This window comes from Colias eurytheme, chromosome 11, assembly GCF_061535395.1.
Source record: "Colias eurytheme isolate Ceu_HAF_F1 chromosome 11, ilColEury1 Martin Lab GWU primary, whole genome shotgun sequence".
Taxonomy (NCBI): domain Eukaryota; kingdom Metazoa; phylum Arthropoda; class Insecta; order Lepidoptera; family Pieridae; genus Colias; species Colias eurytheme.
Window position 1 is genome coordinate 2,944,140 of NC_142990.1, and position 12,176 is coordinate 2,956,315.

The 12,176-nt window shown below is 32.8% G+C and overlaps 2 protein-coding genes across 2 annotated transcripts in view; one reads left to right on the plus strand and one right to left on the minus strand.

Annotated features, from left to right (window-relative positions):
• The first annotated feature begins 384 nt into the window (after positions 1-384).
• On the plus strand, positions 385-5,727 carry VhaPPA1-1 (Vacuolar H[+] ATPase PPA1 subunit 1). The gene is made up of 2 exons (XM_090107223.1): positions 385-1,160; positions 4,671-5,727. The coding sequence occupies exon 1, from the start codon at positions 519-521 to the stop codon at positions 1,134-1,136; it is 618 nt and encodes a 205-aa protein (XP_089963349.1). The 5' UTR covers positions 385-518; the 3' UTR covers positions 1,137-1,160; positions 4,671-5,727.
• A 2,316-nt stretch (positions 5,728-8,043) lies between these two features.
• The window catches only part of stan (Protocadherin-like wing polarity protein stan), a 128,468-nt gene continuing 124,335 nt past the window's right edge, over positions 8,044-12,176 (minus strand). The window contains exons 50-55 of the mRNA XM_090107265.1: positions 11,894-11,992; positions 11,409-11,601; positions 10,476-10,864; positions 9,869-9,940; positions 9,546-9,600; positions 8,044-8,516 (exon numbers count right to left, since the gene is read on the minus strand). Of these exons, the coding sequence (XP_089963391.1) occupies positions 8,477-8,516; positions 9,546-9,600; positions 9,869-9,940; positions 10,476-10,864; positions 11,409-11,601; positions 11,894-11,992 (848 nt within the window). The 3' untranslated portion in view covers positions 8,044-8,476. The remainder of the gene's footprint in view (positions 8,517-9,545; positions 9,601-9,868; positions 9,941-10,475; positions 10,865-11,408; positions 11,602-11,893; positions 11,993-12,176) is intronic.

The following is a 12,176-nucleotide window of genomic DNA, read 5'->3' on the forward strand; positions in this document are numbered from 1 at the left end:
GTAATTAGTAATTAGACTTAATTATTTATAACGGTAGTAATTAGAATTAATTGGCTATATAAATATTTCTAACCTTATGTCTCACGATATATGTTTTATTTTAAAATCTATAAATATATCTATTATTACGAAAAAAATTACACCTCGTAGCGATAAATGATAAATAGGATAAAAGTGTAGTCGTAGTGCATAGAAAAAAAAAAATTACAACCAAAGCTGGGCTGGAGCGAGGAGTTTGGTCTTGGAGTTTGGTGGGAGCGGTGGGAGTATATTAAATAAAAAGTTTAAAAATTTCATTATTTTTGGCTTGTAAAATTGTTAAGAATGTGTTTATGGTTTAATGTCGTGATCTATTTCTTTTTCTATCTGGCAAGCCTAATTTTGTCTCTGACATCTTGTGATCACAAGACTCCTCCGTTTTGAGTTTTCTGTCAAGGTAGGAATTGGAGGAAAAAAGGCCGTCCCAATTGGGATTATTAGGTTCAGGAGCTCCAATAGACCAAAAATATATCTCCAAAATGAGATACTTTCTAACTTACCTGTTTGTGCTGCTGGTGGCGATCGTGATACCCATATTTTCTATGTACTATCTTCTCAATGGAAAGGGTGAGCAAATAAGTTTCGGATGGTTCTTGGAGAATACTTCCCCCTACATGTGGGGAACCCTGGGAATCGCCTTCGCCGTGGCATTCTCGGTGGTCGGCGCAGCGATGGGCATCCACACGACCGGAGTGAGCATAGTCGGAGGTGGTGTCAAGGCGCCTAGAATTAAGACCAAGAACTTGATTTCCGTCATTTTCTGCGAAGCCGTAGCTATTTATGGACTCATCACAGCCATCGTACTGTCGGGAATGTTGGAGAAATACACGGAACCACTTTTGGATATCACCATCAAGCAACAGAATTGGATGGCTGGATACGTGATGTTCGGTGCAGGATTGGCTGTGGGCTTAGTAAACCTGTTCTGCGGTATCGCTGTCGGTATCGTGGGCTCCGGTGCTGCCTTGGCTGATGCTGCAAACGCAGCGCTGTTCGTCAAGATCCTGATCGTTGAGATTTTCGGATCCGCCATCGGTCTTTTCGGCCTCATCGTCGGCATTTACATGACGTCAAAAGTCAAAATGGGCAACCAGTAACTTAAAGAGAACATTATATTATGTGTAAGTATAACCTTATCATTAAATATTTATTTAAACTATATAAAATCTTTTTTAAAGCAGTGTTAACGAGAAAAAATTGAGATCATTCAATCAAACTAGGCTGCTCGCTGGAATTTTGAGATTTTATTTTATCTCTAACTCAAAAACTTAAGGTAACGGCACCAGTGGTGGACAAGCATCCAGTAATGGACAAAATAAATATAAAATTTAAATATTAAGACCAAAATTAACGTTATATAATTTGGCAATACTTAAAATAAAAGTTTGGTTCATAAGCTATCAAAATACGACACTTCATCTTATTCGGCCAAAACGTTTGAAGATGGCAGAACGTTATGTTTAGTTGCTGCGACTCGTTTCGAAGAAATCCGTTTTTACTAAGGAAATCCTTAAGGAAGTGAGGACACAATTTTGGTTATAAGAATTTTTGTATAAATGTTAGCAAAATTTGATATTACTTTTATTTATAGTAGTTAATTGTACGAAATATTACACGATTTAGTATCATAATAGGTTATGTTGTTTAAATAAAATTCTTCAGTGTCCATAACTGGATATAATTCTATGGATATATCCATTTATGGACATATGTCGAAAATAAACTTTTTTTAAAGATATTAATTACATGCGCTTTTCTGTATTGTCTATTCATTCTGATTAATAATATACCTATCACGACCATTTCAAACAAAGGGTTCCATTATTGTACAACAATTGTCCATGACTGGATTTGCTTTGGTTCCTATAATGGACATTGATATTTTTTGTTAAAATTACACTAATGGGTCCAACAACATAATATCTATCACTGCGTAGAGAAGTCGCATACTTATGCGTATTGTAACGCATCTATCATAGAGAGTTCTCTGATGAACTGTTTGGATCGTTGTCTGCTGCTAAATTCCACCACCATATAGCACACACGCTTAAATTTCATCCACATCCATCTTGACAACAGTTAAAAAAAGCTTTTTGCCTCGTGCTACAATTTGGTATCCATATCGATGGACCGATCAGATTAAGGCTGTTGGTGGATTCAGATTGGCGATTCACTTTACGAGTGTAACGGAATGCCAGGAAACAGAGAGATATTTTTTTTTTTTTTTTTTTTATGTATTAGCGGGCAAACGAGCTGGCGCGTCACCGGATTAATGCGATGATTGGCGCCGCCCATAATCACCCACAAGACCTGTATGGTTGCAGGTGTGTTGCCGGCCTTTTAGGGAAGAGTACGCTCTCTTTTTGAAGTACCCTAAGTCGTATCTGTCCGGAAATGCTGAGCTCGGGAGGTCGTTCCACAGAGGAGTGGTGCGTGGAAGAAAGATATGGCGGAATATCGTGAAGCGGGTAACATCTACCCCCCAAACCTCATGTTGACCACGTTCGCTCTGACGAGAGTAATATGACGAAGAAGAAGAAGTCCCAAAATGGATGGAATGACTGTTTTTTTTAATTATATTTTTCATCCCTGACTTATTGAGAAAAAAAAACCCATATTGGTTTTTCTTATCGGACATAACTCGTATTTAACGATGCATTTGTCCAATTTTTGCCTATAAAATGGAAATTAAGACTGTTTTAAATGTTATAAGTATGCAAAATAATTAATAAGTACTATTTTTTTAAATACATCCCCGATTTATTATATTCCAATCATCATTTTCAAGATTCTATTGATAACTATAAGTCTTCTCCAAGTATAAATAACTGGGGAAACAACATTAGGTACAGTCCATAAATGGGTGTTCATAACTGGATGTTGTCCAAAACTGGGTGTCCATCATTAGATTTTTCACTGTCCAACACTGGTGCAAAAAAGTGGTTTTTTAATTTATAAATAACTTCATTATTTATGCATTGTAATCTTTTTTCTAACATAGGTTACGTTAAACTAACATTGAACTAAAGGTATAACTTAACAATATCCAATAAAGTTAAAAAACCTACGAGAAATTTGCAAAAAACTTCAATTTTTTCCTTAATCTGTACAAGACTGGTGCCGTTACGTTACTGTTAAAATAAAATCCTGTTGTAAATTATATAGTTCAAATATTAAAAATTTATATTATCATTTTTTCATCTTTATAACAATCCACTCACAATAATGCCGTAATGACTCATGCCAATCATTTTACTGCATGTTGTTTTTTTACTTACAGATTATCCCTTCAATATTAAGCAATATTTATTTTACATGTGTTTATGTTAACTGTTAGCTCATAATTTTGGTAGTTAGTGGTTTCAGCGCCTTTTAAGCATTATTTTTAACAAATTCACCTTAGATATAAAATGAAAATCATCAAAATTTGATTTTGGCTGAGGTTTAGTAATACCAATTTTTTCACTGTTTAACAGTGAAAAGGTCTTTCTTTGCATATTTTTTTGCAACAGAGCAACTAATTGATGTAATTTTGACATCATATTATTCAATTTTTCTTATAAATGTGTATAATTTTGTGCTAAGAACAGAGAAATACAATTCATGAGTTATAATAAATTTTATATTATACAGATTGCTTTTACTAAATATGTACATAATAGAATTCATTAAGGCTCAATATTGTGTCATTAAAATCTTCTAAAGTATATGTTTTTATTTACAAAAGTTATCTTCTTGAAGAGATGTTGTATAGTGACAATACGTAAGTCACATGACAGTCAGAGCATGATCATTTATAATAATAAAAAAAAAAAAATATTTGGCATTGAATATTCTCACAATGCTAATTGTTAGCAGAATGTTTTAGTTTACCTAGTTTTGGCTAGTTAATTTTATGAGACAATTTTGGAATGTTTTTTTATTTCCATATAAAGTGAAGTCCCATGTCCCCTAGTGGGGTAAGGGGCAAAAGCATTATACATCTGTTTCACTGATTGATTTTCTTTAGGTAAAAGTAGGTGATCATCCTTCTGTGTCCTGCCAGACTGAGATATTTTTTTCTTCGTCTCCACCGGGAATCAAACCCAGGACCTTGAAACAAATGATAATCTAAATTTAAAATATTTGAACTATATAATTTACAACAGGATTTTATTTTTACAGTAAGCTTTTGAGTTAGAGATAAAATAACATCTCAAAATTCCTGCGAGCAGCCTAGTTTGATTGAATGATCTAAATTTTTTCTCGTTCACACTGCTTTAAAATAGATTACACTACTTACTACACTCACGTGTCAACCAATTAGGTGTATACGTACATTCAATTTTATTAAGATTTTGATTTATGTAAGGGGAAACTTATTCTTAACTTTTAGTGCAATAAAACCAAAGGTAAAAACAAGTATATCTTCAGCTTGAAGTTGCCAAAATCAGTTCAGTTGCGTTTTTCGTGAATGTGTATATTACACACAACTTCATAAACATTCATATTTATGTTTATAATACATTTGAAGTTAATGGTGATTTCTATTGTTCATCGTCGATCATTAATATATTAATTGTATAATACAATTCTCTAAATAATTATTTAATTGAATGTTTTATAAATAATATTTATTTATTTGTTTTCAGTGTACAAGAGCACTGGACCATCTCGCCCCAACCTACAACAAAATGACACCTAATATCATCAGTGCTTGAAGCTATATTTATATAAGAAGCAATTTTAAGCTTGAATTACATATTTAAGTGTTGAACTTGTGTATTTCTGATAATATTGTTTTGTTGATGTGAAACTTTTAATGTATTTAATTTTTTAAATAATCTTGGTGGTTACTGTTTGTGTAATATTTGGTCTTAGCTCCCGATAGCAAATATTTTTTCATCTTAGCTGTTTCTAGATTACAATATTGAGATTATGAACAATAAATACAATTAAGCTAAGACCCCATATTTGAGCAAACAGGTCTTGATTGTATTGGAGTGTTTCTAGACAACGTTATAACAAATATACTTGTGTTGTTTAAACCATATCACAGGGCTATATTGAAATGGCTAGATATACAGTGATTTCTTTAGATATCTTCATTTTAGTTCATTTATATAATAGTGTTCACTACTTGTAAATTGAGGCACAAACACTGTTGTATCTATTCATTTTAAAGCTTTAAACATTCCATGAAATCTTATTACAACTTGTGAAAGCTTGGATTGGTATATTATAACTGTATATAAGTTTATATAACAGATGACTCTACATATTATTTTTCTAACTAGACTCAATGTCATAATAATTAGACCTATTTTTGAAATAGTTTATCTTGTTTCTAACTTCAGTGTTACAAATGTGTCTAGTGGGAAAAATTGCCTATGATTTTCGCGTGCGGCCCATAAACCCCTTTATTTCTTTTTATTGACTTCCACTTGTAAATATTAGTTTGCCTCCTCGTACTTTAAAAACACTAATTTATTGTAAATTTATATTCACAAAAATATATTATAGGTGTCGACATGAATGCTGCTCGATTGCAGAAATCGTCTTGCAAAGCTCAAACCATTTGGGCGTATGAAAACAAAATCGAAAAAGTATTAATATCAGTCGAAAAACGATTTACTGATGTTTATAAGTTAAACATATTTGTGCAAATGTAGATATTATGTATGTTGATGAATAAATAGCTAAAAGTTATTTGGTTTACGTGTTTTTTATTTAATAACTTTGTAATGGTAACCTTGCGTGACGTGACAGTGGTTTTTTTTTCAGATTTACGTACTGAATTTTTAGTCGTTTGTTTGAATGTGATAATCTCAGGAACTATTGAATAGATTTCAATATTTATTTCATCGTTTGATATGTAATAATGTTGTTTAATGCATTTGATTTGAGTTCAAATCCTATAATATAAATTACAATACCCTCCGCTTCTACACCACAGATATTTGACGCTTCACGCTATACTACATAATAGGTACCTACACCTAACTATATTGTTGTAGGTATTACATAATATTATGTATTATGCTGATAAAAAGTATAAATAATGTCACGTGCTTAAAAATTTGAACAAACAGATATAATGATAATCTCTGAAAACCAGCGAAAGCACCAATTCATTCTTGAAAATCACAGTTGAAAATGAATTATTGTAAGTAGGTAGTTTCCAGTTTATCCAGATAAAAAAAATAGAATTTTTATAATTATAACGACAAAGTATATTGTGCGAAGTTATCCTAAACACCGCTAAATTAGGTACACAATCATGCTGCCATTCCTTCAAAAGTGAATTCCCGTATCCCCTTGTGGGGTATGGGGCAAATGCATTCATCTCACTGTACGATTATTATATTATTACGAACAAGCCTTCTATGTCTTGTCAGACTTTGAAATTTTTTGTTTGTTTGTTGTGACCGGGAATCGAACCCAGGATCCGTCGGTTCTACCATCTACGCTCGCGCGCACCTCTGTGCAAAGATATAAAATATGTAGGTAGTGTAGACTGTACAAACTTCTTCACGATCTAGAGATGTTAGATACTAGCCGATTTCTTCGGCTCCGCCCAGGTTGACCATGGACACGAACGGGATCTTGTAACTTGTTATAAATAACTAGCGGTCTGCCCCCGCTTCGGCCATAAGTACCATCCTCGTACTTCAAGGAATATTATGAAAAAGAATTATTGAAATCGGTTCAGCCGTTCTCAAGTTTTGCGCTTGCCAACGCGACTCATTTTTATATTATAGATCGATCGTACGTACCTACCTACCTAGTTTAAAAAAGTTACTGGCAACATTATTTTCAATTTAGGATCAGTAGCGTGGAAATATCTCAAAATTAGTAAAGTCGTGGACCTTGCCCAGGGGTTGGGGCGTCTGGCACCCGATGAAGCCCTTGTATTTACTAAAACTACCTATATATGATTATATAGGTATCTTAACTAATTTAGCGGTAGAAGGAAAGAAATAAAGAAAGGTAGGTAAATAAAACAACCAAATTTTAGCAATAAAATATTTATTTTTTATATAAAATGGAATGTGTATTTGTACCTCTATCTAAAACAATTCCAGAGAGATAGTGTACGTAATTATTATGCTAACAATTTTAGAGGATTGTATAAAACTTTCAAAAGAAGTTCAAAAGAGCAAAATTTCTTGCCAGCGCAATAAAAGCATGCGAAGAATATTTTACAACTCATTAGAAAATTGATATTTTATTATTCGAATACTTGAGCAGGCCAAATAGTATCAAAATTAGTTCTCACATATAATTTTTTGTAGATACTTAAAATCAATGCTAAGGCAATGATAATAATTATAATATCTCTCCCTAATAATATTATAAAATAGAGAGTAATGTTCTTATTATAGGTACTACCGACTCAACTACTATGGCAAAATTATTCATACTACATAAATAAAGCTTTTAATATTTACCTATTTAATTTATTTCTACAATGTGTAAAAGTCTAAGTATTTACAAAATAGGTGGACTCTTCGTAAAACGTTAAAAATGCACACAACACTCCTATTTACGTAATTATATACAAAGAAAGAGTAATAGAAAACTATTATTTGAATTCTTTTAAAAGTATTCAAATTTGTATTAATACAAAGACTTGATCTTGTATGTTGTGATGCTCGATGTTATACAATAATTATTATTAAACTACAAGTAATGTGAACCTGTTACTAACATTGAGATAATATTAATAGGAGACGACACCGCCTACATCACTTACCTATGTTCCACTCAACATATGTCATGTGACGTATGTTGAGCGGTATTTTTTAATGGTTTTAAAGTGAAACGCATCAAACATGCCTTCGTGTGTGTTACGATATTGCACAAATAATACAAATAATACGGAAAAGTGCAAAGGAATAACTTTCATCGTTAAGTACCTAACTAGATAATAATTTTTAAAACTTAGTTAGAGCAAAAAAATGGCGCACAGATTTTGTTCGTGGTGTCTCCTCCATACGTAGTAATATTATCTCAATGGTAACTAAACATTATCTATCTTTTGGTGTCTTATACAAAAATAGCTTATCTTTACACTTATATTATTACTTATCATTAAAACTATTTACACATTTGACTTTGGATACTAACATAATTTTTATAATATAATTTTAATTCATATAATTTGATTCGATATATATTTTCAAATACCATTTAAAATTGTTTTGAGATGATCATTAATTAGGTAATGTTAATAATTTTCGTAGCAGCAAGTTTTTTAAGGCATAAACAATAGACACTAAATAAGCTAGACATACACTATGGCAGTGTCCGTGGGGATATTGCGACAGTCTTTAAAAATGATAGCTAAAATAATTATTATTTGTAACTAATATTATAATTAATTCATTATGTGTACAAAATACAAATAAATTACTAAAATAATTGAGATTCATTGGAAATCTTGTACTATGTAGTCTTATACTCTTGTTTCAGCGTCGTCTTCAGTAGTAGATTTCCTATAACAGATAAATAAAGTAAATTAATGTAAGTTGTATTGATGGTTTGGTGGATATTGGAACAATTACTTATTTTATTTAATAATTTTATAACCATAAAAATAATTAGGGTAAAGAGGTCACAGTTAGTTAAATACATTTGATTACCATGCTATGTTTTTGAATTTGTGAAGCCAATAATGACCATAAATTAACACACAACATTTTTTTTATTCCATGAAACAAATACAATCAATCTTTTCCAACCAATTTCCATTCTTTTATAATTCCTTCAATTGTATTGCCATATCCGCTGTGTAATTTTTTAAATGAAAATTCCCTCTATCCTATAGATTCCTTAATAAAATGTGGTGTTTCATGTGATAAGGAATATTAAATTATAATAACTATAAAAAATAACTATAAAAAATATAAGTAAGTAGGTACAAGTCATGCATAGTAAAAAAAAAATATTACCTCCTCCCTATGGTGAATATAGATGATTTTGAGCACGGTAGCACCACCAGTTAGCAAAGCAAAAGATGATTTTATAAAGAGTGTTTCTCATATAACCGCCACCATCTAGTGATAATTTGTAATTTGTAAAAGATTTTAAAATTAGACACAGTAAAACAAAATTGTATTACTTCTACAGTTTCAAAGTTAAGTAAGATAAAATTATATAATTATTTAAATGCTAATAAAAGTAGTTATAATTGATGAATTGGCAATTATTATTTTACTGTGTCATAAATTCATTTGTTATTCTTTTGAAGATAAATGTTCTATCTCCTAAAAGTTTGTAACTGTGCAAAATAAGTGCACGTTTTAACATTACATGCAAAATTGACTCAAATAAGTTAAGTCAAATAAGTTAAAGGTTTTGGATGTATGGAGTGTTGCTTAAATTTGTATAGAAACGAATTATGAGATGTGATGTCTGATAAATTTGAAAAATAATTCAATTAACCTGTGTTTATTGTAATTTAACGTGAAGTATCTTGTACTTAATTTGATGTTAGACAGGCATAGACAATGAAGGTTACTCACTCGCTAGTTTCCCCCATGCTCGCTAGAGGCGCTCCCATTTGTTGTTGACCGTCAGCTGTATATTATCATTTATTAATATTATTATTACAAAAAATAAATTTAAATACGGTGATATTATTGAAATCAACTAAACTTTAGTCGTACAATATAATTTCAGAGTTCAACTATACATTCAATTGACTTTGGTTATTATGGTGCTATGGTTGGTTATCTGCTAGTTAAATAAGCAAATAAAAAATACAATAATAATGTGTCAAACATGAACTAAAAATATAAAAAAAACACACAAAAATGCAAATGAAATAAAAAGCAGTGTAGTTTACCTGCGTTACTATCACTACTAGGCACTTGCGGCGAGTGGTTGATGCCGCGCATGTTTATGTGGTCCTCCTCAGCTAAAGCAAAGCGGAATATAAACAAAACAATACATTATATTTAAATTGAATAAAGAGTGGATATTTATTAATTAATATTCGATTATTTTTTGAAGTGAAAACTTCTTTAGCGGCGTTGGGTATAAAATCTTAAACTCGCGTTCGCGATTTTTTTTTTGTTAGCCCTTATATTCCATGCGTAAGACGGATACCATTCCAAAATATCAAACATGCTGAACGTTAATAATCAAGTTTTCACTTCTTCTTTTTTTTATTTAACAAAGTATTGGTGATCATCACTCCACTATTTATTCAATCAATAATTCATAAGCGTTTTAAGCTACTCAACAATTGTAATACGTGAAACGAAACAACACACGTGAATCACTCAATCTCTTATAATCAAATCCTAAGTTTATTAAAACTTTTCGAACAACGATTAGCTCCTTTATTATATTGACTACAGCTTACATAATACATATGTATATTACAATATTTCAATATTTTTTTAATTTGCCTACTTATAACTAGATAACTGGCTAACCGAAAAACTTACCAGTATACGGGAAGTGATATTTATCATGCGGGTGGTGTTTTTCCGACCCGTCAGACATTCTATCCGCGTACTCCCCATACTCCATTTTCCTTTGATAATCGTTCTTAAGCATTGTCGCTATTCCTGAATCCCTGAAATCCCTTGGATATCCTTCGTGCTCCCTTGCGTATCCTTCATGAGTTCCGTCGCGGGAGCCGTATACGTCTGTGTTCAAGTATTTGGTAGGGCTGTACCCATAGTCTGATGTTCTAGACGAAAGGTAGGTCTTGGAGCCGTATGGGAGTCGGTACAGATTGGGCGACAGAGGGTAAGAAGGATCGTAGGGAGTCTGTTTGTCAGTTTCGCTAGGGAGCACTCCGTACATTAGCTCGTCTTCCATCATGCCGTATCTGAGGAGAAAGTTTTTGGTAAAATAGTTTGTTGTTAAGATAATGCCATTACAATATTTTAGGTACTTTAACGCGAAACGTTACAGGTGGTTACAGTATTAATGCGTATGTTCTTTCCATACCTTGGTCTTTTGTAGAGCATTAAATAACTTTAAAGTTAAATCAAATTAAAACATCCAAAATTGTAATGAAAAACTTGTAGTAATAATTGGTTCGGATCGGTTTTAGAGAGCTTAAAAGAAAATATTCATCTTTTTTCTTTACAAAAGTACCTATACTTAAGATTAGTATATAGTAGACGTAACGCATCCGCGCTAGCTAGTGCATGTTATTAAGTACCAGTCGCGGGACTTGCGGTACTCGTGCGAGTTGTGCACTCACGGGTCTCCTGCAAGTTGTGGGACTCGTGTAAGTTGCTCGAGTTGACTCACGGGACTCGTGCGAGTTGTGGGACTCGTGTAAGTTGCTCGAGTTGTGTGTTACGGGACTCGTGTAAGTTGCTCGAGTTGTGTGTTACGGGACTCGTGCGAGTTGTGCTACATACCTATTATCTAGCGGCAGTCTCGACGCGTCCACACTCGCCACGTACGTATCGTGCACGTTCTCTAGTATGGAGGGCTTGAGCCGTGAGCGCAGGAACACGTCGGACGTGAGGTCGGGGTCGGGTAGGGCTACTGGAGAGCGCGAGTCCGACCACTCGCGGGACTCGTGTGGGTTGTGGGTGTCACGGGACTCGCCTAAGTGATGAATAATATGTCATTATGTGTGGTAACTCGCCTAAGTGATGAATAATATGTCATTATGTGTGGTATAGGTGTTAAATGATATGTACGTTTGAACGAACCAAGCAAAATATTCATTGGAAATATGGCAAAGTAGATAACGATAGATTTTGTTTTAAAATTTCGATATGAATAAAGTTCAAGCACACAACTGCACAAACGTAACTCTTGTTGTATTTTTTCTACAATATACGAAATTGGACAGCTATCTTGTATGAAGTTGTGTACGAATTATGACATTGTATACCTTCTCTCATATGTTGTGGCCACCGTGACGGCGTTCCCAGCGGCGCGCCCTCCGTGATGTTGGGCAGGAAGCTGTTGCCTGCACTACTGCCACGCTCTCCTGGTGTGGAAATTAATTATTATACATATGTAAGAGACAAAATACGTACATAAAAATCGATTGCAATTTGTAAGGATTTTTGAAATTACAAATTACAAACAACTCTTAACAACACAAATCACTTAATTATTACACATCCATAGACAATATTTTCTAGAAAAAAAGATTTCTTTTAATTTTTTGA

Excerpts from the sequence above, each read along its gene's own strand:
- VhaPPA1-1 (XM_090107223.1), top strand. The coding sequence starts at position 519 with ATGAGATACTTTCTAACTTACCTGTTTGTGCTGCTGGTGGCGATCGTG.